General features: G+C 43.6%; 3 protein-coding genes, 1 non-coding gene and 1 pseudogene across 4 annotated transcripts; 4 read left to right on the top strand and 1 right to left on the bottom strand.

The window, feature by feature from the left end:
* Positions 1-191: 191 nt before the first annotated feature.
* On the top strand, positions 192-14,595 carry LOC136498010 (uncharacterized; annotated as a pseudogene).
* On the top strand, positions 2,260-8,475 carry LOC136496668 (uncharacterized). The gene is made up of 6 exons (XM_066492398.1): positions 2,260-2,283; positions 6,228-6,533; positions 6,645-6,773; positions 7,185-7,241; positions 7,707-7,796; positions 8,354-8,475. Exons 1-6 carry the CDS (start codon positions 2,260-2,262, stop codon positions 8,429-8,431), a joined length of 684 nt encoding a protein of 227 aa, XP_066348495.1. The 3' UTR covers positions 8,432-8,475.
* A 1,425-nt stretch (positions 14,596-16,020) lies between the features above and the next one.
* LOC136495520 (uncharacterized) lies at positions 16,021-27,323 on the bottom strand. Its single transcript, XM_066491430.1, has 6 exons — positions 27,220-27,323; positions 26,649-27,091; positions 26,358-26,556; positions 25,255-25,469; positions 16,721-16,885; positions 16,021-16,199 (listed from the first exon to the last, which is right to left on the bottom strand). Exons 3-4 carry the CDS (start codon positions 26,550-26,552, stop codon positions 25,380-25,382), a joined length of 285 nt encoding a protein of 94 aa, XP_066347527.1. The 5' UTR covers positions 26,553-26,556; positions 26,649-27,091; positions 27,220-27,323; the 3' UTR covers positions 16,021-16,199; positions 16,721-16,885; positions 25,255-25,379.
* On the top strand, positions 18,380-18,520 carry LOC136498752 (small nucleolar RNA Z247). The gene has a single exon (XR_010769754.1). It is a non-coding gene; the product is annotated as a small nucleolar RNA Z247 (small nucleolar RNA).
* LOC136497245 (coleoptile phototropism protein 1-like) lies at positions 22,798-25,142 on the top strand. Its single transcript, XM_066493036.1, has 2 exons — positions 22,798-23,169; positions 23,259-25,142. The coding sequence occupies exons 1-2, from the start codon at positions 23,027-23,029 to the stop codon at positions 25,015-25,017; spliced, it is 1,902 nt and encodes a 633-aa protein (XP_066349133.1). The 5' UTR covers positions 22,798-23,026; the 3' UTR covers positions 25,018-25,142.
* Positions 27,324-27,805: the final 482 nt, after the last annotated feature.

The raw sequence follows: 27,805 nt of genomic DNA, 5'->3' as shown, positions 1-27,805 counted from the left end.
GGCCTATGTGTTTCTCCTAGATGTTACTCCGCTGTATCATTTTGTTTGAACATGGATTGGATCATATAGGATGCATCTCCTATAGTCAACATACGTCGTCCTCATCAGAGTGTTAATTATATACTTTAATTTCTTGCAGGATATCTGTGGGTCTTAAAAAAGAAAGAAAGAAAGAAGAATATGCAACAATAATGGCTGCAGGAGGAGGGCCGCTGGACATTTGGAATGAGTGGGCGACCCAGATCCTTGTGCTCCTGAGCCTGATGCTGCAGGTTGTCCTCCTGCTCTTCGCTGGGATCCGTCGCCGTGAGGCCTCCACCGTGCCGACGTTCCTCCTGTGGCTGGCCTACTTGCTCGCCGACTCCACCGCCATCTATGCCCTCGGGCACATTTCGCTGAGCGGTGCGCCGAGCAAGCACCAGCTGGTAGCGTTCTGGGCGCCGTTCCTGCTGCTCCACCTGGGCAGCCCCGACAACATCACCGCCTACTCGCTGGAGGACAGCAAGCTCTGGCTGCGCCATCTGCAGAACCTCGTCGTGCAGGTCCTGGGCGCGGCGTATGTCCTCTACAAGTATGTCGCCGGCGGCGACTCTTTCGTCTTGCTGGCCGCCGTATTGATGTTCGGTGTCAGCGTTGTCAAATATGGGGAGAGGACATGGACAGCATCCGTGACTCTCTCGAGGGACACGTTGGCAAGCACCAACATTTCCACCCTCCAGACTATGAATCCATGGTGGCAGCCATAGAAGATGATGAATTCTATTTGCGCCGTGCGCACTCCATGTTCCATGTATGCAAGCGTGCCATAGACTCTTGGGTGGCCAGCCCGGACGAGAAGAAAGAGGATGATCATCAGATTCATAGCTCTTATTTGGACCGGGAGGAGGAGGAGAAGCGGCGTCCAGCTGAGGACCAGCAGAGCCTGGAGATTCAGTTGGATATCAAGACAGAATTGAACAGCTACAAGGGCATGGGCATGTGTGGACACTGATGGATATGGAGCTATCGCTCATGTACGACCTCCTGTACACCAAGGCAGGTATGATCCACACTTGGCCTGGCTATGGCATCCGTGTCGCCTCCTCCCTCGCCGCTGCCGCCTCGTTCCTGCTCTTCCAGTTCAGTAGCAAAGATGGTCACAGCAAAGTTGATGTTGCGGTTTCATATACCTTGATGTCTGGGGCCTTGATCTTGGAGACGGCATCGCTGCTGAGAGCTCTAGGGTCGACCTGGACATATGCCTTCTTGTGCAACACGACGTGGAGTTGGCTCCGGTACACAGCACTCTGCAGTGGCAGGTGGGATCGCCTCCACTGGTTTGTCAAGGCGATCACGGGAAGAAGCGGCCTGTACAACAAATTGGGCAACACAACATGCTGCATGCTTGCAGCCGCCGCAAGAGAGCGTATGAGTCACTGCTCGGCAGATTGGCAAGGATGCTAGGATACGAGGACTGGTTCATCAGGTACCATTTCTCCGGGACAATGGAGTTTTCACAAGACCTGAAGCACCGGCTGTGGTAAGGGGGAACTGGCCGGGTCAACGTGTGTTTTTGCAACACGAGGAGATCAAGCTGTACGGTTCTCTCACATTTGGCAACAATTACCTTGGAGCTGAGTTCTAAGAGTGCGTCATCATTTGGCACACTAATCCATCAACCCATGCTCCCGCACGGGCTAACATGATACTTAAGCAATAGAAAACCCTATTTGTTTAATACGTATTTACTAAAAAAAAATACTTCATACAATTAAATTTTATTTGAATCTAGATTTGGATCGTTGTGTGGCACGGGTAAGAATGTAACATTAATTTTTTTTTGAAGTGTGTGTAACATTAATTCGATTCTACGGTTGTGTTTTATTTTTCTTTCTTTGGTTTGTATCCCAGTATGGCTGACTTCGTCTGGTATATGGGCATGTTGGATGCCCCACTTTATGAATTGAACTATATAACAAATTAGAAGGTCATTTCACCTGCAAATATAAATTAGTCCTCTAACCTGTGCTCTCGTATAGGATAGAATCTTAAGAGACGTAAGGATTAGTTATTGTTTAATATCTCAAAGTAATAAAAAATACTTATATTAAATTGCACATATTACACTTTGTTCATTTTCTAACACAATAGACACAAATAGATCTTTTGTACTCTCTAGTTGTGATAACCAAATGTTTTGACATCCATATCCATAGTTTGTTCCATTTCAGGGCACACTTTATTTTTAATACGTATTTATTTGAAACATTAGATTAACGAATGGTGGCTGTTGCTGCAGCTCATGTCTTATGACGTCATGAATCTAAGTTTAATTGCTACTTGTTTTATATTCTCAAGTTGAATATAAACTCTTGTGCTTATTGTATATTTTATTAACTCTCGTTTGCAATTTTAAAAATAAGGATATGTTAGGCCATAAACTACATATATGTGCAATACTGTTTATATAATCATTATAGACATATAGAATGTTTTAGTTAGAATGTATAAATATCTCAATAAAAAACTTTTATAAATGATATGTCATGGTCATTAATGTAATTTTAAATAACTTGTTAGTATCATTAGTACATGAGTCATTAATAAAATATTTTCATGATTACTAAAAAACATAATATATAGTTATTTTATACATGTATGTGTATTTGATGTACATGATGGTACAATAGATATATTTACTTTAATCAAATTTTAATATATTAATAATAGAATTGCATAATATATAACCAATTTTAAGCTAAAACTCTAGTTCTTATTGTATCTTTTATTCAAATTTAGGTTTCTTATTTTATTAAAAAAATTGGGTCTGATGCCACCCGTTAATTTGGACAACAGCATAAATGATCATTTCAACCTACACCGCCACACTTAAGATGTTGGATTTCATTATATCAAAACATTATGAGTAGTTTTTTTTATAATATAGACCATTTAAAATTAAATTAAGAATATTAGTATATTAGTCAAAATGTATAAACTTATTTAAAATAATGACTTAAAATTTTATTATTGTAGAGTATCAATGTAACTTTAAGTGAATTATCATTGTCATTGCTATCTATTATGAAGGGAACATTTCATAAGTTATTAAACTAAATATTTAACTTAATATATACTCCCTCCATGTCCTTAAAGGAAGTGGTTTTTGACATCAACACAGTCTCCGAAAACAACTTTGACCGCTAGTTTTTACTTTAAAATATTTATAGAATATAGTCAAGATATATACTTTTACAAAACTACATTTCGAGACGAATCTACTTACATCACTTATATATTTTCAAACTCAATCTGAAATACTTTATTTGTAGTCTAAGTTTCAAATGTTTGACTCAAGGCAACCTCAAAATGACTTCCTTTTGGAACATGGAGAGAGTACATATATTACTTTATGAATATTGGATGACATTTCATAATATATATATTTATTGATTACATGAGGATTTGAGATGCATTTTTATTTACTTTTTTATAATGGCTTGAGGTTGATAATTTACTTTATATTACCTTTCAGCATGACATATAGGATAATTTGAATGTAAACTTAGCAGTTATTTTGTATTATCTTTCGTAAAAGTAGATGCGCGTAATATACAAAAATATTAGAAGATTATTTCAAATTATCTTTCATAATGACTCAGATGGATAGTTTAGGTATAAATTTAGAGGGTTACTTTGAATTGTCATTCATAATTAGAGGTGTGGTTGATTTAGATGAAGATTTAAGAATTATGTTGAATTATCTTCAGCCGAACAATGAAAACAACAGAACAAATTCCAAACAAATGGCTTATAATTTCCATGCGGTTGAACAAATTCTCTCGCTTTTTTAGATTGTCAGGCCCCTTTTACCAGCAGTCCAGCACAAATGTATCTTTTTTCGTTGGGTTTGATATTAATAGACAAAGTTTATTTCTATTTGATTTTTTATTAAAAGATTAATCAATCCTGAACATCATGGGCTGATATCGTATTAATACATACACATATTTTATGGAAGCAGCTAATCCACGGACAGCCGTAATATAGATCATCCGCACGGCCTTGCCATTTATAGTAAAGTGCAATTATTATATTCCTTTTTGGTAAGAATGCTAATCACGCTGGCTTGTTCATATGTAACCGAGACCGCTCGTGGCTTGCATGGCCCAGGCCCAAAAACTGACCACGGTTTATGTGGGAAAAAGATAAATCAAGCCCTGATTGCATGTATACGTTTACAAAAAGGGCAATGTATTCAGAAAAACACACATCTCAGAAAAAGAACACATTTGCATCTCCAGTTTTCTATAGCACAACACTATACATCTAGTCTATAGGAAAGCACACATTTCCGCATCTTCTATGTACATGGCCTGTATCATGCTTCGCAGTACATGGCCTGCATCCTGCATGTCAAAAAAAAAAAAAAAGGATAACATGTGTCATAAATTTGTTGCTGGACGCCTGGATGGAGAAAAAAGGATGCACATGTTAAAAAAAGTAAAAACCTTATGTTGCTTATTTGAGAAGACATTATTGTTCCAGGTTGCTGCTAGTAATGCTGTAGTAGATTGCATTTTCTTAGACAATTTAAGTGTTATTCGTTAGGCAACAATGTCTTCCTAAATAGACATTTTAGCCTATTCTTACTAGTAAAAAAGAAACAATATTTGTCGATCACTGACCAACTCTTTTGTTTAAAGATACATTACTATAATTTAGCCAATTCTTACTGGGCAATTTAGCCTATTCATTAGAAACAAATTCGTCCATCACTGAAAGAAACAAATTTGTACTTTGAGTTATTATTATTTATATAGTAGTCACTGACCAACTCTTGCTATTTCAAATTTCCATTGTATCATTGTTATTATAGATGCATAGTACATGCAAGTCATGATTGCTCAAAGGTACATCGCTCACTACGGGAGAGACAAAATTCCCCGAGTGTCGCTGGCTTCCCCGAGTGCCAAAAATCGGGCACTCGGGAAAGATAATCTTCCCCGAGTGTTGCACTCGGGGAAGAATTGCACTCGGGGAAGAGAGGCTTTTCCGAGTGCCGTAGAGATCCCGGCACTCGGTAAAGATCAGCACTCGGCAAAGGCCCTCTTCCCCGAGTGCAACACTCGGGGAAGATCGGCACTCGGCAAAGAAACATGTTACTTGACGGTTCACCCCGCCCACGCCGTTAAAACTTAAAAAAACAAAAATTCTTCCCCGAGTGCCTTCCCTGGCACTCGGGGAAGAGGCCCTTTCCCGAGTGCCACAACAGGGCACTCGGGGAAGAGGCTGCCTTCCCCGAGTGCCCTGTCCTAGCACTCGGGAAAGGGCCTCTTCCCCGAGTGCCAGGGAAGACACTCGGGGAAGAATTTTTGTTTTTTTTGTTTTTTTTTACCTCATTTTTTTTGTGAGGCCTTCCCACATTATTTGAAAATGTCTGTTCAAATTTGGGACAATTTTGACTTTTTTTTATTATATTTCGTTAGTTTTTTTCGTTTCATTGAATTTTTTTGCATACTTCGAATTTGAACTGCAGGTGCATGAAATAATGGAATTTGGTGATTCAAAAAATTATATTAATGATATTTGGTGTATGTTGAGGCCCTTCTCCGCATGCTTATACAAGTGATCACATGCGGAGAAGTCTGGGTTTTAGGCATCCGATGTCGCAACTTGCTCGAAACCTTCTCGATTTTTTCTCATAGCCTCTACATGCGATAACACGACGCCCAGATAAGTTTCGTGATTTTCGGACTTCGTTTGGATTTTATATAATTTAAAAACACTTTTCCCGCAAGTTGTTCGTCATGTTACGTCAACAAGATGCTCGACATTTAATGCGAGTTCCTGGATAAGGCCTCTACATACACCAAATATCATTAATATAATTTTTTGAATCACTAAATTCTATTATTTCATGCACCTGCAGTTCAAATTCGAAGTATGCAAAAAAATTCAACGAAACGAAAAAAAACTAACGAAATATAACAAAAAAAAAGTCAAAATTGTCCCAAATTTAAACAGTGAATTTTAAATAATGTGGGAAGGCCTCACAAAAAAATTAGGCAAAAAAAACAAAAAAAACAAAATTTCTTCCCCGAGTGCCTTCCCTGGCACTCGGGGAAGAGGCTCTTTCCCGAGTGCCAGGACAGGGCACTCGGGGAAGACTTAAAAAAAAAAAAGGCCCAGCAGGCCTTATCTAACCTAACCGGCCACCCACCCGGCCACCCCACACCCGCCCGCAGCTCGCCCCCCCGCGCCGCGCGCCCCCGCAGCCCCCCGCCGCCGCTGCAGCTCGCCCCCCGCGCCGCGCGCCCCCGCAGCCCCCGCCGCCGCCGCAGCTAGCCCCCCACGCCGCGCGCCCCCGCAGCCCCCGCAGCGCCGCGCGCCCCCCGCAGCCCCCGCGCCGCGCGCCCACGCAGCCCCCGCAGCGCCGCGCGCCCCCCGCAGCCCGAGACGACGGCGCGGCCCTGCCGGCGCGCCCCTATCCCTGCGCGTCGGGGCCGTCCGGCCGGCGCGCCCCCTCCCCGGCCCCTGCGGCCGGCCCCGAGGCAAGCCGCCTGGCACTCCCAGCCCCGGCCCCGAGGCAAGTACTAGATTTATCAAATTGCTTTCTTCATTTTCTGTTGCCAATTGTGACTAATTACGACATGACTTTGCAGGGTTTTTTCGGGTTGTATCAAGGTGCTAGCAATCACGAGGAGCTGCATAATTTGATGAAAGCAACTGTCATGATCCGTAGGTTGAAGAAAGATGTCCTTTCACAGTTGCCTGTTAAACGTAGACAACAGGTAGCCTTGTGGGTTTTTTTATAATCAACATAAGAAATATACATTAATTTTATTCTGTAAATTAGAAACATTCGATCAGTTCAAATCTGAGAATCTGTCTGTAGTAAATTTGAATTTTGTTTAAATCAACAGTTAAAGGTCCTTTGATCACTAGCATAGACCTTTTGAATCAGTGCCTCATTCGTAATTGTTTTCTGAACCTTTCTATGTTGGCTATATGCTTGTTTCTTTGCAATGCTTAAATTGTAACATTGAGAAGATCTGTTGATTCTTTTTGACGATCTTGCACAGTGAGTCAGTAAGATAACCTTTAGGATGTAGCTTTTATGTGAGCTTAGTTCCTGTTATACTGATATTTTTCTTGACTACACAGATCTATGCTTAATCATTTAATTTTCGTCAACCTTTCAGGTCTTTCTAGATTTAAGTGAGAAAGATGTGAAAAATGTCCGCGCTCTGTTTATTGAGGTATTATCCATTTTATTCTTTGCCTGCAAATCATATATTGTAGAATATGAGAACACAACCAGTTTTAGGTAGCTAAACCTATCTGCATTTCATATAACCACATTATATGGTATCGTATGTAATTGTTTGCACCAGTGAAGAACTTTCACATGGCGTACTGGTTTAATCAGCAGTGAGTTATATGACTAATTTAACTAATCAAAAGGTACAAATTGTGAAAGCTAACTAGTTATTTGTTCTCACATTGTTCTAGAAAGTAAAGTTATTGTTGGAATTTTTTCCTTTGCAAGTTGCTATGGTGCTTTTGAAAAGTCTAATCTTCATTTTTTTTATATAAACTCAAACAGAGGGAAAGTATGTATTGCACTTAGTTTTCTTGCTGTACCTCTGCATGAATGCATCAGCACAACCATTGAAGTTACAATTTTACTTTAAATAATTCTGAAATGGTGTGCATTTTGTTAGTTGGAGACTTTGAAGATCAAAATTGACTGCTCTGACTCCAAAGAGATGGTCGACTCTCTCAGATTTGCTTACCAGAATATTGTCAATAAGGTAATCTGAAAGTGCACCCCTTTATGATCCTATATACACTTGGTTGGTATTATTTTCTAAGTATTTTACTTTCTTAGTTACTAACTTACTATAAACCAAGACATGTAACTCTGCTAAAGCTGAAGTGTATTCTTACCATTTTTGAGGTACCCTTATCTTGGCATGTGTAGTGACTTTTAGTTATAAAAGTTATAAATTCTGCATCTTTCCAGTTCAAGGTTCTGTTGGCTTGTGGCATGTAACTGAATTAGCCAATTTAGTAATTCCAAATTGTAGTTCTAAAATCTTTGGAGAGGTTATTTGTTCATTGGAATATCCATGTCAATTTTGTCGTCTTTCTTTTCCGCTCTTCTATGTGGTATTGTGGTGAAGCTCAACATTGAAATCAGGAGCATATTCCTTTCTATATTAACATATTAACATCATATTCAACTTTTGTTATTTGCACTTGGTTTGAATATTGATTCATGTTATTCATTTTTCTGTCATTTAGCTTACTGTGATTAGTCTGTATTTGTGCTTGTCTGGAAGTATGATTCTATTTTTCCTAATCACAGATCTATACTGATTCAGCTGTAGCCAAAATTCCAGCTGTGTTGGATTTCCTGGGTACTACGATTGAGGTGATCACCTGATATTATAATTCTATATATTTGTCAAATTACCTATATACACTTGGTTGGTATTATATCTACTTGGGACTGAAAGGCTATGTTGTTGTTGTTGTTGATATTTGTCAAATTACCCTTTTATTCTACCCTTGTGCTGGAATGTGCTAGTTAGTGCAGGTTCATTATATTGTATTTTCACTTGCTGAAGCTGATAATGCTGTCCAGTTATCACCAATTGCCACTAACCTATACATGGCCCTCACAGTTCTCCTGTGTTCCATTTCTTTCATTGGGGATCACATTTTGACAGTGTATAATTTGAAAAAAGAAACAATATCCCTCTTATTCAAATGCTTTGTTGTTTACATGGAAAAGCAAAAAACAAAAAAAAAAGAATTTTAGAGGTGGCTTCCCCGAGTGCCTGTGCTGTGGCACTCGGGGAAGAGGGATTTAAAAAAAAAAACAAATTTCTTCCCCGAGTGCCTGAACTGCGGCACTCGGCAAAGAGTATTTAAAAAAAAAATTCAAAAATCTTTCCCGAGTGTTGCACTCGGGGAAGAAAATAAAAAAAAAAAAACAGCGTCGGCCGGCAGCCAACGGCGTCAAGTCTTCCCCGAGTGCCAGCACGGCACTCGGCAAAGCCTTCCCCGAGTGCACGATTTTTGACACTCGGGGAAGGCGACTTTCCCGTGAGAGGATTAGCCGGAGGCTCTTCCCCGAGTGTTGCACTCGGGGAAGGCTTCCCCGAGTGCAACTGGGCCTTCCCCGAGTGCAACTGGCACTCGGGGAATCCAGCAGTTCCTGTAGTGGCTGTACCATGAAATTCATAACACTGACTGAAACTAAAAAACTGCAGGCCGAGTCACAGAAGCTAGCTAGTGAATAAAATGAATAAATTCTGCTGAGAGCAAGGAATGATCACATAAGTACATCAATTTCGGTCCACTAAACTGCTATTGGTAAACTAAAAACTGCAGAGAGAAACATTACCTGAAGTCCTGAACGGTCAATGGACAGCTGATGTTTCTGCAGAACTACTGCTGCTGCTATAAAATTACCAAGCACTCAAACAGCTAGTAGGTCATTCAAAGGATAAATAAATCAATACAAACACCAAGCAGCTGCAAAGAAGCTAGGGAGAACATGGCAAGCCGCTGCTCAACCTGAAGAAAACAGATCTAAGCGATGCAGTGCCAAAATGCTGCTTATGCTGCTCAATAGTGCCCTAACTGAGGCTGCATCTGTTATGACCTGTAGATAAGAACTAGAGCAACCAATCAACAGAGAAAGCAAGGATCTGAAAAAGCACAGCAAGCTGCATTTTCTTAGGCAGTGTTGTAGTGGATTACATTTTCTAAGGTAATTTGAGTGTCATTTGTTAAGCAACAATGTCTTTCTAAATAGACAACTTATGTATTCTGAAAAAGCAAGTATAGTGCGTGTTCATTTGCAACCCACAGCCCTACCCCCACCCCCACCCACCCCCGGTTTATTTGAAAAAAAAATACATAGCTCACCGCTATTATCAAGTTCATAATTGTATATGGGCTTCTCTGTCACACAGTTACAGTCCATAAAAGAGGTGCAAGACAAGGTGTACCAGAGTCAAGAAAGAGAACAGAAACCAGCATAGCAACAGAGATTAATGGCATACCGCTTGATCGACTAAACATTAACGGCCTTCAAGACCTCAAAAAAGACAGCAGCTGTTTGGTATGTCTTAGTGAGCGGCGCACTGGGGAAAGGATAAATAAATCAATACAAACACCAAGCAGCTGCAAAGAAACTAGGAGAACATGGCAAACCACTGCTCTATTGGTGATGAGCAGGTTGATGCTGGTAATGCTGTAGTGGATTGTATTTTCTTAGGAAATTTAAGTGTCATTCGTTAGGCAACAATATCTTTCAAAATAGGCAATTTAGCCTATTCTTACTAGTTACTAGTATATTGCCCGTGCTAATGCTACGGTGCCATCTAAAAACACAAATCAACCAACAAAAAAGCATAATAACTCAGACAACAAAATAATAAGCATAATAACTCTGTTGAAAGTGAGATGAAGATGAGCACGTACTAACAAACATAATAACTCAGCTAACAAAAAAAAAACATAACAATTGTACGTCTTATGCACAGTTAATGTGTTAATAATGATATGAAGTTCTCTCTAAACATGTGTTTTCTATTCAGTTGGGCAACACCAAAGTATTTTTAATCAACGCTAAACTGGCAACTGAGGTCATCGTCATACATGGAAATCTGCTACAAAAAATCATCTCCAGCACCTTCTGGTTGAGCAGCGACGTCACCCGTGCAGTCCCTAAAGAATCATCTCACTACCGGAGACCGGCTCTTTGTCGAGTGCCAGGTGGTTTGCCGAGTGTTGTTTTTCGGACACTCGGCAAAGACGCCTTTGCCGAGTGTTTTTTTTTTGACACTTGGCAAAGAGGCTCTTTGCCGAGTGTTTTTTTTTAACACTCGGCAAATAGTCTCTTTGCCGAGTGTTTTTTTTTGACACTCGGCAAAGAGCTTCTTTGCCGAGTGTTATTTTTTTTAACACTCGGCAAAGAAAATTTCAAAGCACATTTTGAACACATTTTGAAGTAGTAAATTAATTCAAATGAAAAAGTTTTCAACTACAAAGTTGTATAACTCATCAAGATGTACAATGTTTGTTTTGGTATTTTCTTCATACGACAAAGTGAAAATAAATTTGTTCACAAATCTAACATATCTCTCTTGTAGTTTATGAAACTACAAGAGAGATATATAAGATTTGTGAACAATGTTAGAACGACCATGTCGGATGAACAGATGACCAAACAACCAAAATAAACTCTGTAGATCTCGAAAAGTTATGAAACTTTGTAATTGGCAACTTTTTGATTTGAAAACATCTTGTCATGCAAAACTGCGTTTGAATTTCAAAATTTCAAAATTCGAACTTTTCAAATGACCTCGGATGAAAAAACAACCAAAATAAACTCTGTAGATCTCGAAAAGTTATGAAACATTGTAGTTGACAACTTTTTTATTTGAAAACATCTTGTCATGTAAAACTGTGTTTGAATTTCAAAATTTTAAAATTCGAACTTTTCAAACGACCTCGGATGAAAAAACAACCAAAATAAACTCTGTAGATCTCGAAAAGTTATGAAACATTGTAGTTGACAACTTTTTGATTTGAAAACATCTTGTCATGCAAAACTGTGTTTGAATTTCAAAATTTTAAAATTCAAATTTTGTAAACGACCTCGGATGGAAAAACTTCCTAAACTAAAAGTGTAGATCTCAAAAAGTTATGAAACTTTGTAGTTTACAACTTTTTTATTTGAATTCGTTTAGGGCCTCAAATATGCAATTTACACTCGATTTAGTATAATATATTGGGAACTAAAACGGAATCCAGACACAAGTGAGAGTGTGGTGTAGTGGTAGAGGAGGTACGTGCACAGCGGGAGGTCTCGGGTTCGAATCGCGTCGCATAGCCATGAAATTCACGCGAAAAATGTCGGAGATGGGTGGGCACTGGCCGGTGGGGGCCTCCATCGATAAAAAAGAATTTCATTTTTTTGGGTAAAAATTCCCATTTTTTTCGGGTTTTTTCGGTTTCAACTTTGCCGAGTGTCAAGACACTCGGTAAAGTTGGCTTTGCCGTCACTGTTTTTGGCGAGTGCTGTTCGCCGAGTGTTACACTCGGCGAACCATTTGCCGAGTGTTTTATGCCTTTTGTCGAGTGTTTCGGGCACTCGGCAAACTCAAGGAGTCCGAGCACATTCTGGTTGAGAAGCAACGTCATCCGTGCAGTCCTTAAATCCACCAAGTGAAAAAAAAACAAATCATTTTTTTACGCAAAAAGGCGCTCAAAAATCAACAAACAGACGCTGAGCAAACAAAAAAGCAAATCGAAACTAGCATGTTTAGTTCCACCTAGTCGCTGTCCCATCGAATGTTTGGACAAATGCATGGAGTATTAAATATAGACTATTCACAAAATTAAATGCACAGATTGAGTCTAATTTGCAAGACGAATTCACTAAGCCTAATTAGTCCATGAATTGACAATGTTGTGCTACAATAAACATGTGCTAATGACGGATTAATTAGGCTTAATAAATTCGTCTCGTGGATTACTGAGGACTTCTGTAATTTGTTTTTTATTAGTATTCGAACACCCCATGCAACACTCCATGTGATATCCTATGTGATATTTTTAAACTTTAGTCTCTGCATCCGAACACCCTGCATGGTGCAGCAGCAGCAGAAGAAGAGCTCTGCATTTGCATCATCAGCCTCCTGTTGGTGCCCAGTACTGCAGCGTTGCTGCTGGCTGCTCAGGCGCACCACAGGCAGGTACTGCCAGAGCTCCACGCTCAACGAGTGCAGCACCTGGCTGAGAAGGAACAGAGACAAACGTGATCAGAGAAATGAGAAAAATATTAACCGTTCCGTTCGAGGGCGAGGAGTGGCACTATGATAACACATAAAAAGAATGAGTGACATCTGGTATATCACGGCAATATCAATCACGAATCAATACCTGAGCTTACCAAATGGTTTAGTAGATCTTCATCCGCTGTAGGCAGTAGCAGTGGACATAATAAAATTAAGGTATTCAGATATGGCAAAGTGGACAGAATAATTTCAACTGCTAACAGTCAGCCAGTGCCCTTGTGCCCCTATATCACTTGCCCCTCGAATCTGCAATCCATCAAAGCAAAGAAGAAAAAAAATGTTTGACGATTTAATTTATTAGTCTCCAAGGGGTGCTCAAGATATATTTAACACAGAAATATACATTGTCATCATCTTGTTGTTGTTTCTCACAAGACCTGTCAAAATGCAGAATTTAAGCAGATATAAGAAGAACGGTGTTTCCCTATGCATACCTAATTATGATATAACAATAGTACAATACTACCCAACCAGAAGACGAAAGTTATAGTAGGTTCGCATGAACACCAATTTTGTTTTCCTGAAGAAAGATCGCCAAAATACCGCAATCCATGGAAACAATTATGCTTGCACAGAAGCATTCTAATGCAGCCAGTATTCACAGCTCTTACTATCAAGGTAGACAGGAATAAGACGATACGACTCCACTAAGGCAGTAGCTAAACCACCAAAAATCAAGCAACAACTGCTTAATTAACGTAGAGAGGGAGGCGAGCGGAGCGGACCTGGGCCATGGGCTCGGTGAGGGCGAGCAGCGTGCCGGCGACGTCGAGGAGGATGGCCTTGTGCGTGATGTCGCCGTAGATGGCCCGCCGGTAGTCGTACTACTCCAGCGCCTCGACTCATATCCATGGCCGTCGCCTCGACTCATACCCGCCGTGCCGGCGCGCATCATCCACGGGGGAGGGGGAGGGGGAGGAGGGGGCACCGTCGCGCGCGACAGGTGATGCGGGTCATCGTCGTCCCGCCCGCGTGGCCGCGCCGCTACACCATGTTCAGGGGCACCCACCGCCAGGTCCCGCACTTATCTGATTAATGTAAGAATTTCTAGTATTTATCTTTTTTTTTTCTAGCGCGTCTGTGAGAATTAACGTGAAGCCTCTGCTAATTAGTAATAGCAAGATTGCTATAGATGTTTTGATCGCCAAGAGCAAAGGAGACGATGCCGGGCATGATGATGCAGGAGACGCAGACCTAGTGAGGGATATCAGGACGCTGTCCTAACTACATGGCTTTCCTCCTGGTAGACCGCCCCTACATGCTACCAGGGCTTACTCAGAGCATGCTGTACCGGAAAACCTGTGATAATCTGGAGGAAGTACGAAATCACAGTCCAGATCGACATGAAAAAGGATGTGTGCACCAAGATTAAGGAATTCTTCAGACTGCGTGACGACCCCAATTCCGACGGATTGATGCACGTAGACGGCCTTGCCGGCATCCTATCCAAGGAGCGAGGAGCCACCACTCAGCCTTGCTGTGCCTCGCCTCTATTTTTCCTATAAATATCTACACGTCAGGATGGAGGACACAGGAAGGGCGGCCATGTGCAACTACTCCTCGATGTGTGGACGGATTTTCTTGTGTATAGATGCAGCAGGGAGTCCCATGCCAAGAAGCTCAGCAATGGTGGCGAGTTGACTACTATCTTGTGGCTTATGACAGATTTCCTTCACCACGAAGCTAATAATATACTGCTGCACAAGAGAAGAGGCGCCGGGGTGGGGTTTAATTATATTTATATTTGTTATGTATGTGTCCTAATTATTGTACACAATCTGGTTCTGTATCTAAAACGGGTTGTCCCTCCATCTGGAAGTATAAGGTGCTTTTTTTTTGTCTTTAAGTAATCTTTGTACGATTTTACTAAGTTTATTTATAGAAAAGTGTAGTAATATTTACAGCACCAAATCTGATTTATTAAATCCATAACAGAATATTTTTTTATTATAGTAGATATCTCTATTTGGTAGAAGCCGCATGTTTCTGCCGCCACCGCCAGCCCTTGATCCTCGCCATCGCCGTCCCTGTCGCCTAGGGCTCCTCTCCTTCCTCTCCGGTGTGTCTACCGGGGTAAGGAGAGGGGGTCACATCTCTCTCTCTCTCTCTCTCTCTCTCTCTCTCTCTCTCTCTCTCTCTCAAGTTTTTAGATTTAGTTTGCCGAGGGCCTAGCCTAAATAAATCTATCGATGAAATTAGATGATTTTCGGTCAGGATCTTGTTATCTGCGATGACTTTGTTGATTGCAATGACGAGATCACCATTGCAGGTGTCGATTTCATCGGCAGACGACCAATTTGTGGCCATTATCTGTAGGGGGAGGGGTGTTTCACTACTGCTGCATGTCCATCATAGCCGGTTTGTAACCCCCCATCTGTGACAATTATGTCACTCGAGAGTTAATTGTCTACGGTTATGACATGGTTAAATGCCGATGGTTCGAATCCGGTGGTGGTAATGTGAGACACTGTCATTTTGGCATTTGATTCGATGTTGTTAGGGTTAATTTTGCAAGCGGTTGCAGTCTAAATTCGGCGTTGAATATTTACTAAGCACCGCCGTTTTGTGGATGCGGGCGTTGAATATTTACTAAGCACCGCTATTTTGTGGATGCAACCATTGTTGATCCTCTAATACGAACGACGGTTGAATGGTTGACCCAACGGTGCCAAGGTAATCATCACCAATAATTCATCCTTTGATATGGTTGTGTTAGCAATCTGATCAACATCGGTTTTGTGTACAATCCGTCGGTGTTCAGATTGTTATGAAAGGCGGCCCATGTTTGCATCCAGCTTTGATGACTAATATATCACTGGTGGATGTGATTCAAAAACTAGCGATGACATGGTCCATATGATCGACAGCTATTTGCAGTAACAAACAGTGAAAACAATTTGATCAGGGGCGTTTCTTGGGTTAAAGCGGCAGTGGTCAGTTTTGGTATTAACGCCAGTCTATAATCTGGTGGGTCACCGTTGGTTGTCAGTTTCATACGTCGATTAGCAACGTATAGCATTATAGTCATATTTCTAACAGTAGTAGGTATCACACAAATGCAGGATATTAACTGATCTCACTAATTCACATCCATACATATCACACACTATCTTCCCGGGCACAATTACATATAAATAAAGATGTGTCCAGTTTGCGAAGAACAGAGACATGTTAACTTCATTCGGTACCAGGCTGCGAAGACATAATTCCCTGTTTTGATTAGAGGACCGAGTGATGTCCATGTAGGACTTTGTCCATAATAAAACTAGCCAGACATTCTTGAAGAGTCATTATGTTGTCGTGGATCAGCTTCCTTGTATCTGACAGCAACATAGACTGGAAGAAGACATCGTTGAATTAATATAACATGGAGTGCATTATTCAATGTACTCAATATAGTTTTGTGTGTTGGTATAACAAGAACCTGTTTGTGTTTCTTGGTTTCTATGATGCCATGCATGACATAGAATGCACTAACATCAATGGCACCAAGAGGTTGCACTGCAATCATATATATCTCGGCTTCCTAGAACCCTAGACTCCCACAAGGTCTATGTATGCAACACTTCTTACAGTACCTTTCGTAAGCGTTGTGATCCACCAGAAAGATCATTGTGATGAACAAATTTTGTTACTAATATAAAATATGGGATATACGAATCCACTGGAACGATAGCTATAGTTAGTCAGCATTTCAATGGTTTGATATGCTCACTTCCCCTCATGCCTGTTTTATACACAGTGAGATGACGTTCGCTTAGGTCTATAGCAACAAAGACAGTATGTTCGCTTCAATAAAGAAGATTCGATGTAGATTAGACTCCAACTTGGTAGATGTAAATGAATTACGCGCTTACCTGTTGTTGTATGACAGGAGAATTGGTGATTTATTCAATTGGGCCAGCATGACCTTATACATTGCATCGGTCTTCGATTTGAATGCCACTATGGTGGAGTTAAAGGTGACCAGGTTGAAGAAGCCAATTGCAATATTTTCGTCCTTGCATGTCTTTGCCTCCATCCTACAGAAAAATGAAGTTAAATTTGATGGGTACAATGATTCAATTGCATGTCCTCTACAAATATGTCTCCGGCGGTGAATTTTTCGTCTTGCTGGCTGCCATATTGATGTTCGATGTCAGCGTTGTCAAGTATGTGGAGAGGACCTGGGCGCTCATGCGTAACAATTTGGACAACATTCGTGGCTCTCTTGAGGAACACGTTGGAGAGCAGCACCATTTCCACCCTCCATACTATGCGTCCATGGTGGCAGCCATAGAAGATGATGAATTCTATTTGCACCATGCACACTCTATGTTCCAAGTATGCAAGCGTGCCATAGTGGACTCTTGGATGGCTAGCATGGACGAGAAGAAAGAGGATGATCACGAAAGCTCTTATTGGGACCTGGAGGAGAAGCAGCGCCTAGTTAACGACCAATAGAGCTTGGAGATCTAGTTGGATAACAAGACAGAATTGAACAGCTACAAGGGCATGGACATGTGGACATTGATGGAGATGGAGCTATTGCTGACCTCATGTACACCAAGGACGGTATGATCCACACTTGGCCTAGCTATGGCATCCGTGTCCCCTCCACCCTCGCCGTCGTAGCCTTGTTCCTGCTCTTCCAATTAAGTAGTAGCAAAGACGGTCATGGGCATGGCAAAGTTAATGTTGCGGTTTCATACACCTTGTTGTCTAGGGCCATCCTCCTAGAGACGACATCGCTGTTGAGAGCGCTAGGTTCAACATGGAACCTATGCCTTCCTGTGCAACACGATGTGGAGTTGGATCTGTTAAGATATTCCTTGTGTATGGTTTGGCTAGGTAGTTCCTAGCTTGTAGTCCAAAGTTGTTTAGATAATATCTTGTTGATATTTTTTCTTGTAACTTCTTGTTGGTGAACACGCCACGCCAGGGGCTCTTCCTGTGCCTATTTAACATGAAACCGAGACCCTAAGGGGCAACTCATTCAACCCATTTCACATGGTATCAAAGCTATTAACAGGACTGATCCATGGATCTCCCATTGTCTTCTACGGCTTCTGCTGGTCCCTCGCTAAACTTCATTCTCGTGAGCGAGAAACGCAACAAGAACAACCACCATATGTGGTGTGCCCAAGTGCTCTTGGTGCTATGGGGTGCTCAACTCGTCGGCTACATCAGTCCGATGGCTCAACCCCCTGTGTTGTTCCTTCCTCCACCGAAGGGCGATGATAAGACGGATACACCACCCATGCCCTACCCTGAGTGTGAGGTGTGGATAGCCAAAGATCAGCAGGTCATCAACTACCTGTTGTCGTCTCTCTCCCGTGTCATCCTCTCCCAGGTTGCATCTACGGAGACCACAACGGCAGCATGGGCCACCATTAAGGAATGTTCACGTCCTAATCCAAGGCACGTGTCATTAACACTCGCATGGCACTCGTCATGGCGTCTAAGGGGCGTAGACCATCACTGAGTACTTCACGAAGATGATGGCCCTTGCAGATGAGATGCCATATGCAGGGACAAAGCTTGAAGATGAAGAACTTGTCTCCTACTTCTTGACTGGACTAGATCTGGACTTCAATCTGGCGGTCTCTGTTGTGGCCTGCCTAGATTGAACCTATCCTTGTTGGTGAGTTGCTACACGTAGTTGGTCAGCTTCGGGCAAAGGATGGAACTGCATGGTGGAGGTCCTTATTCCTCTGCAAATGTGGCTTCCAAGGGTTTCCATGGAGGAGGAGGCAACAACACTGAAGGTCATGGCGGTAGACTGCAGTGGCTTTGGATGTGGACAGAAGGGCGGTCCGAGGGGGTGGCTATGGTCATGTAAGCGCACCATCTAGCATTGTTTGCCAGGTGTGTGGCAAGGATGGCCACCCTATGTCTATGATTTGCTCCATTTAGCAAAAGCTAACCTTAGAGTAGTGGCGGAGCCTCATAGAGGTGAAACTAGGCATTGGCCCCCCTTCTTCTGACAAAAGATAGTGAACAAGCATACGAATCCCTCAAGAAGAAAAGATAGGTGCAGTGAAAGGAGAAAAAACAGGACATGTGAAGGACATAGCTACAGCTATGACTGAAGGAGAAAAGGCTAGCGAAGCCGTGCAAATTAAGCTCGCCCAACCAACTGCAACAGTACCATATTTTAAAATAGCCCCCTCAGTTCTCAGTCCACCCTCCGCCTAGTGCCTTAGAGACCAATGGCCTAGAGCCTAACAACAAGAACCAGCTTGAACAACCTATGGCAAGAATCTGATTGTCCATTAGAAAGTATGCCAAACCTGCAAGTTTAGTACATTGGCAATTTTGACACCAAGCAAGAGCGCATGTGAAGCAACTTACAACAAAGAAATAGAGCACACACTATACATTGGAATCTATCTATATCTCATATCACCCACTATAAGTGTATCTCAACATGCAAGCCATCCACATCATCTCTCACTAATAGCCATATCATCCTACTATTGTTGGGGGAAGCGCCTACGACTAGCCACCCCGGCAGACCACTGCCCATTGCGGCGGGGCCTTCGGTCTCGGTGACCCCTCTGAAATGTGTCCGGGGTGCAAGGTCCTAGGGTGAGCCGACCCTTTTCTGTGTGGATACATGTCCATGGAGCCTTAGCTTTGGTCCAAGCGCATCAACACACAGGTAACGGGAAGCACGGATCCTACGAGACGTTAGCCGCGCCGTTAAGAGGGGGTAGTTGGCCAAGGTGTAGAAAGTTACGGTTGTGCCCCTAGGGACGGCTAAGCAATCTACCCATGTAATTTCTCAATGCCCCCAGGTATGACCTATAAATACCTAGAGGCAACACTATTTCAGACAGAGTTTTTTGATGAATTAATGAGCATTTACTCCAAAATTTACTCCTGTCACCTGTCGTTCCACTTCTGACTTCCACCTTTGTCGCTCTCTTTCCCTATGGGAAACCCTCGTCCTCCCCCCTGCCCCCCGTCTAGTCTCTAGCGAGGGTGGGAGGCCAGGAATGACCCCACATCTAACTCTAACATCTTAATTACAAGTTATCCACTCTATCTCCACTTAATTTCATTCCAAATTCTTTGCAATCCCCGCAACAACACACAGGGTATCTTCTAGTTGTTAGGATTAGCATGTCAATGCCAATTTGGTTTTGAGATTGAGAACCTTACAAGCAAACAAAAGTGTCATAGAAACTTTTTGGGCCATCAACCACTTGTTCCAACAAAGAAGCAGGTCCTGAATTTGTCGAAGGGAGATGGTTCAGACCTAAATGCACATGATTAGAAAGGGAAGGAGTGTCATCTTCATTGCCAAGTTGTAGGATTTATCAATGGCTTAAGGCTCGTGAAGAACTCTCGCAACATACCAATGAATCATATAAAATCATTGGTCACTAAGTGTCCGACCACAAGCACTAGACAATTGAGAAGACCATATACTACACTAGCTTATGATGGGCCATGCTACAAAATAAAAGAAATATGGGAATGAAGTATACGAACCAAATTTAAAGCAATAACCTTAGCCCATGCAAATTCTAAATCCCTAGGCACTTTGACACCTAAGTTTTTCTATAAAAGCAAACTAAAAATTCCTTAGGGCCATCACAAGTTCTCAAGTCCTTAGCAAAGTTCAGACTAAGATATAGGTCCTTAAGAGTAAAAATATAACTTATGCTAAGCATGGAAGAAAGTAATCCTAGTTGTCACCAAATGGAACTTGCACAGAAGCAAGCAAAGTAAGAAGTAATGTAATAACAAAAGAGAGGCAAAGAGACAACTAGATTTTTTCCGTGGTATTGGGTTGTTGCCCAAAAACCTTAGTCCATGTTGGAGCAACAAAGAGTCACCAAGCCTCAATTAAGCTCCGCTTCACTAGTGAATACTAATTCTCCACTCAAAAATTGTCTTCAAACCACGGTACACCAATTGGAGGCTCCTCAACAAGAACTCCACTAAGAGAGGTCATCAAAATCCTCCACCAGGCCACCTAGATGATGGCAATCACCAAGAGTAACAAGTATTCAGCTCTTACTCAAACAAATTCAACAAAGAACACTAGTAGCACTCAAGGCTAACTGTCAATTCTCACTTCTTTAGTTACATGCCTCTCCAATAGCTTTACTATCCTCTCTATAAGTGTTGTTTGTTAGATATTAGGCACATGTAGGCACAATTTAATCCAGAAAAATAGCAAGAAGTCTATGACACCATATATGTGCTTGTGTGATCTACTCGCACTAGTAAGCATGATGATGACTATCAAACTAAGCATAGCAACCATACTGAATATAACAAATGCAGCAAAACAAAAGGTATAACTAGGGCCGAGACCAAGGTTGAGGGCACTGGTAATGTCGTTCTCACTAGTCCATATAGTGAGCTGCTTGAAGTCGTGAACCACAGTTGATGAAGAAAGGTGTTCATAATGTAGTCCTACGAATGGCCACCAAGAAGTAGTCATTCACGAGTTTGGTCGTTGGGATGTCACTGGCACATTGGGAAAAGTGTGGTCGGGCTTTTTCTAAGTGTAGGATTTACCGGACCATCTGGTGGAACACAATGTAAGTGTTCTAAGTGTTTTCGTGTAAAGTGTTTTGGGGCTTCTTCATGTGCATGAGGCTCTCCTAGGGAGTTCCTAAGGTGATTGGGAAACAAAGCGCAAAAGCGAAAGGTTTCTAGTGTTAGGTTTAACTTGTTAGGCTTAAATGATATGCCATGTGCACATATGCAAGAAGATGATGCACAAAACATATTTTCTAGATAGCACAGGCCCAAAGGAGGTTAACAAAGCTAGTTTCATGACTTTTGAAGTTCTAGACAAGTAGATATTCATTTAATGGGCAGAAAATGCATTAAAATGTAGCTGAAATTACAAATTTAGTTTTGGACTCTTTTAACTCATGTTTAGATGATATATAATTTTATAAGAAAACCAACAAAATTTGTTTCAAAATTTTTAGAGTTAAAATGAATTTTCTATTAATTTTACAAGATCATGCATGACTATGAAGTCTCTGTTGTGTACCGGTGGACAGTCCGGTGGGGAGGGGTGGACCGTCTGTTGGAACATGCAAAAACAGTGTGTTTTTGTGTGTTCTCAGACCATCTATCCAGGACTATCCGATGGGTGTGTCCAACATGCAAAATTCATGCCGGATATGATTCCGGGTGCATCTGGATACCGATTTGAGTGTGGTTTATTGCTATGGTCTCCTAGTGATGTGCGCAACTTGTAGATGTTGGTTGTGTCATGCATGGTGTGTGTGGAGGTCGATCTCACATATGGTGGTGGTGGGCATGGATGAGGGGTGGAGCTCATGTGGTGGGTGATTGAGAGGGGGTGGGCAGGGGAGATGGCTTGGGACTTGCTTACCACGTCGAGGAGAGTCTCCAACTGCAGCAGCTTGGATTGGGGAGGCTTGAGGCAGGAGATCGGCTTGGGGGCTTCTCCATGAACGTGAGGAAGAACATGACTTGGGGCCCTTCTTCCCCAACTTCTGGTGAGGTTGAGGGCATGAATGGGGTGCAACACGTTGCCGATGACATCCTCTGGCCATGGGGGCAGCTTCCTCCTTTCGTCTCCTTTTCTTGTTAAATTCAGACCATTTAGATCATCATAAATTTAATAGTTTTTTTTTCTTCTTAATCTCGTAATTTCTAGACCCTCTCATTGAACAAGGGTTTCCTTCTTTATAAAAGATATATAATAGATAGATTTGGAAGGATATATAGAATTTTTTCTTTGAAATTAAGAAGAACAAAAAACGCTTACAATGCACCCTTCTGAAGAATTTATATCTTTCACAGCGTTAATGGGCATGACTGAAAAAGTTAATGAATATAACCGGTTGATCCAGTCTCCATGACACAAACATCACTAGTTGCCCATTCAAACATGTTCTCTTTCATTGAGTTAATTGTTGTCGCTTTAGTTGACAACGATAGCCATCTCGCTCAATTAAAGAGGCAAAGACTAAGATGCAGCACACTCATGGATCGCTTCCAATGAGTCTCCTGGAAACCTTGTCGTTCCTACCAGGGTTTTAAGTCCAATAATGAGTTTTTGTAGACGTTTTGGCCTAACCGTGTAACATCTGCAGCCTTGTGCATGGAAGCTTATAAAATCCGTTGAGCAGATATAATTTATTCAAAAAAAAAAAAGAATCGCACAGAGCGGACTAAACATGAATCAGTGGGAAGCTATGGAGAGGGAGAACCATGTAACCGAGCGCGGGCTCGTCCCGGTCAGCGCCGGCGACGTGCAGGTGCAGCACGACCATGGCGGGGCGGCCAAGACGGACGGCTTCGTGCGCAGGGACCAGTCATGGTATACTCCTACACATATCCTGAACGAACAAGTGCATGCCAACCAAGTGATGGAATTGTACTTTGACGCGAGCTCTGTTCTTGTTTCAGCCGGTACGCTAGCAGCGACATCCCAAGCGATCTGCTGATCAAGGTGGGCGGCGTCAACTTCCACGTCCACAAACACCCGATGGTCACCCGGAGCGCCCGGCTGGCCCGACTCGTCGACGAGGCGTCGGCTCTGCACGGCCCCGACGCCGTCACCGTGCTCGAGCTGCCGGACCTGCCGGGCGGCCACGGCGCGTTCGAGCTGGCCGCCAAGTTCTGCTACGGCGTGGTGGTGGACATCACGGCCGCCAACGTCGCCGTCCTACGCTGCGCCGCCGAGTACCTGGAGATGACGGAGGAGATGGAGGAGGGCAACCTCGCCTTCCGCGCGGAGGCGTTCCTGAGCTACGTGGTGGCGTCCTCGTGGCTGGACTCCGTCGTCGTCCTCCGCGCCTGCGAGGGCCTCTCTCCGTGGGCCGACGACCTCCAGCTCGTGCGCCGCTGCAGCGAGTCCGTCGCGGCGAAGGCGTGCACCAGCCCGAGGGCCGTGCGCTGGGCCTACGCCGGCGGCAGGACGTCGCCCAAGAAGACCAGGGCCGCCGGCACGTCGACGGGCAACAGCGGCAGCCCGCCGGCCGACTGGTGGGTGGACGACGTCTGCGTGCTGAGGATCGATCACTTCGTGCGCGTCGTCACCGCCGTCCAGGCCAGAGGCATGCGGCCCGACCTCATCGGCGCCGCCGTCACGCGCTATGCCTCCAAATGGCTCTCCTCCGCTGGCCTCCTCAACAAAGAGAGCCCCGCGTCGCATGGCGGATTCGGCGTGCTCCAAATGGTCGTTGCCGGCGAGGGGGATGAGGATGACACGCAGACGGAGATGACGGCCAGTGAGCAGCGGAGGATCACTGAGAGCCTGATCAGCATTATCCCCCCGAAAAAGGACTGCGTCTCCTGCAGCTTCCTCCTCCGGCTTATCCGCCTGGCCGTCGTCCTCAAGGCGGCGCCGGCGTTGGTCACGGAGGTGGAGAAGCACGTGGGCGCGCAGCTCGACCAGGCGGCGCTGCCCGACATCCTGGTCCCTTCGTACCCCTACGCCCGCTCTGAAGCCGCGTACGACGTCGACCTCGTGCAGCGGCTGGTGGAGCAGTTCGTGGTGCAGGAGCAGTCCGGCCGTGGAAAGGAGAAGCAGGAACAGCAGCAGCACAGCTCCAAAGTGCTGAGTGTGGCGAGCCTCATCGACAGCTACCTCTCCGAGGTGTCCCGGGACCGGAACCTCGCCCTGGGCAAGTTCCAGGCCCTGGCCGAGTCGCTGCCGGAGTCGGCACGCGTGTGCCACGACGGGCTGTACCGCGCCGTCGACTCGTACCTGAAGGCGCATCCAGCATTGACCGAGCACGAGCGGAAGCGGCTGTGCCGCGCGGTGGACTGCGGGAAGCTGTCGCGGGAGGTGCGCACTCACGCGGCGCAGAACGAGCGGCTGCCGCTCCGCGTCGTGGTGCAGATGCTGCTGTCGGAGCAGGCAAAGATGGCCGGCGCGCTCGGCAGGGTGGGCAGGAAGGAGGACGACGTCAACGCGCTGAGGCTGGAGGTGGAGAGCGTGAACGCGAAGTACATGGAGCTGCAGCGCGAGGTGGAGCTTCTGCAAGGGCAGCTGGAGCGCATGCTGCCACCGTCCGCGGAGGCCAAGCAACAGAACGTGTCGGCGGGGTGGACCAGCGGGTGGAAGAAGCTCGGGAGACTCGGCAGGATTCAGGTGGAGCAGCCGGTAGTGACGGCGGCACCCGACGAGACACGGAGGCGGAGGAGAAACTCCGCCTCGTGAGCTGTACACAAGTTTAAGTAATGGAGTTTTCAGCTTCTTTTTGTTTGTACTGGTGAACAAGCACGTGTTTGTGGTTGTAATAGACGATATCATATTTATTTATATAGAATGAAACATACTTAAAAGTTGCTTAGGATTTGTAGTTTTTTTTTTAACAAGACATTTCGTTCTTTTCATAAATTATATGAATGTTTTTTATACTTTGTATGCAGTAATCATTAAATTTAATATACGAACCTGTCATCGGTTTAGCAGTAGCTACATATGCCAAAGGCTAACTTGGACCCCAGTGGCAAGTCCAACGGCAAATCCTGCAGCAGCAGTTCCGGCTATCATGGTCCTCTTCTTCTTCGTAGCACGTTTCAAGACTCCAATCCCACACAAGACACCATGCCAGCCAAGGTCTCAGAGCGGGCATGCCTCTTCATTAGCTGCTCATATAAAACAGAGTTCTAAAACGGGACAGAAAGAATTTAAATTGTTTCAGTTCATGAAGAGGACAAGACGGCCAAAAGGCCAAATGTAGTCGTGTTGATTCTACAGCCGAGGTTACGAAGCAAATGAAAAAAATAATCCCTGGTTATGAAACAAGACTCCCAGTGACCAGTGATAACATAGATTTTAATAAAAGAAATGTTTATAGTAACAGTAATACAACAGAACCACATAATCGCAACATACAGCAAAATGCAATGCACTCAAAACATGGTTACCTTTAAGATTATTAGATATGAGATAATGGAGGAAAGATTCCGAATAGCACAACAGCATGAGCCATTTGAATCAGTGACGAAGCCAGAAAAAAAAAATTAGGAGGGGCTGAACAAAAGAATAGAGGCTTTTTTTTATTTTCTCTTAACCTTAGCCCCTCCTACCTAATACATATATGCATAAAATTTTAAGCGAGGATTTAGGGGGGCTCCACGTGCCCAGAATCAGGAGGGGGGGGGCAGCCCCCCAGCTCCACCGCTGCCTCCGTCGCTGATTTGAATATTTGTGGCACAATATAATGGGTGAAGAACTGCCGAAAGCATAGTATGAGCAGGGCATTATTTTGAGACAATACAGACTTTAACCACTGACGACGTGTGACAGAAAAGGCAGGAAACTATTTTTAATGAAGAAAAGCCAGCCATCTGATTCAAATAAAATCATTATCAGTCAGTTAAAATCGCCTAAAAATTAAGCAACAAACATGAAGAGCCGACTCAAGAAGATGTCATGTTTACCGGCAATAGATTTATGGTATTAACTGCATGATGTTCTGTGCTGTTTTACAGAATTCCTAGTGCAAATGTAGGTGTGTGGGAGACTAACCGGAGTCATCAGAGGTGTTCCAAGAGAGAATGGAGGTTGCGTCCAAATGCATAGAGGACATTTTTCTCATATTCTTCCCATCCTTTGAGGCCTTGAGGATCATCCACAAACTGAGTTCGCATCCTCTGCGTCATGATTTTAATCTTGTGCAGCACTTCAGGCATACGTGGCCATTCAAACTCCTCTTTGCACATATGACATCGGGAGTCATATGTCATATTTCTGTAAGATGCATGGCCAAACACTGTGGATATGAAATCAAACTTTCCTGAGATGTCCACAACTATTTAAAATATTATAGGAGAGCACTTTACAAATTCTTGGCTGTTGCTGTTCATGGGTCTAGCGACATCGAGAAGGGACACACCCATTTCAAACTTTCCTGAGAGGGTCATAACTTTGCAATAAAAAAAACACATTAAGGCATTGTTCGTTTGATCCCAAAACAAAGGAAATTGGAAGGGATTGAGGGGGATTAAATCCCCTACAGTCAAAATCCCCCTCAACCCCCTCCAATCCCTTCGATTTTGGGATCAAACGAACAGTCTGAGGAATTTCCCAATGAGTTAGGCCCTAAGGTGTGATTAGAGACCCAGGAGGCACGAAGTGGCAGCTTAGCGCCGGTAATTTTTTTTCCCTCAATATTCATCACAGCTCTAGCAAGTCGCAAGACACTAACACAGCATTCATCGGTGCTAGCCGCCACACGCATCCCTTGTCATCAATAAACCTAGGCTAGCAAAGATCCACTCCCAACCTAAACGAACAAAATCGGACAGGGATGAATCGCGTTATCATACCACGCCGGAAATTGGCAGAACCAAAACTGAATGACGAACGTGAACCAGATTGTGATGGCCATGGATCGGGGCGCGAGGTACTCACCGAGCCACTGGTCTTCTCCTGCCACCTGTCGTCGTCTCCGTTCCTCCTCCTTCCGTCCTTCGCTGCGGCCCTTGGAGATGCACTGCAGGTGGAGATGGTCTGAGGACGAGAGGTGGAAGAGCCGCGGTTCGCGGACAGAGAAAAAGCTTTTTATGTGCCGGAACTGCACACAAAAATGGGCCAAGCCCATTCTAAACTTTCTAAGTTTAAAGCCCACGCGTCAAACGACGGCCACTCCTCTTTTTCTAAACTTTGTCCGGCACGCGGCACACTTGGCTGTCGAAAAAAATTCTATTGACGGTGCCACATGGATGTGCAACACCGCCTAAATTGCATGCACCGGCACCGTAGTATATCTCGTTTCAAGAGCTAATTCGCTCTGACACATTATGAATAAAATGGCGTTATCAGAATGCACGTAGTGGCTCAAAATGAGAATATGCCCAAATAATTCAATAGAGGTCTGAGTTACTAAAACTTATTGTTATGTGATGCTCCAAATAAATACTTAGTGTTACTAAAACTTAAGTGTTATGAGACGTGTATGAGCCTCTAAGAAAATGAACTCATGCTGTGCATAAAAATG

Source organism: Miscanthus floridulus, chromosome 12 (assembly GCF_019320115.1).
Source record: "Miscanthus floridulus cultivar M001 chromosome 12, ASM1932011v1, whole genome shotgun sequence".
NCBI lineage: Eukaryota > Viridiplantae > Streptophyta > Magnoliopsida > Poales > Poaceae > Miscanthus > Miscanthus floridulus.
Note: the sequence above shows the minus strand (reverse complement) of the source record. Positions and strands in the feature narration are given on the sequence as shown.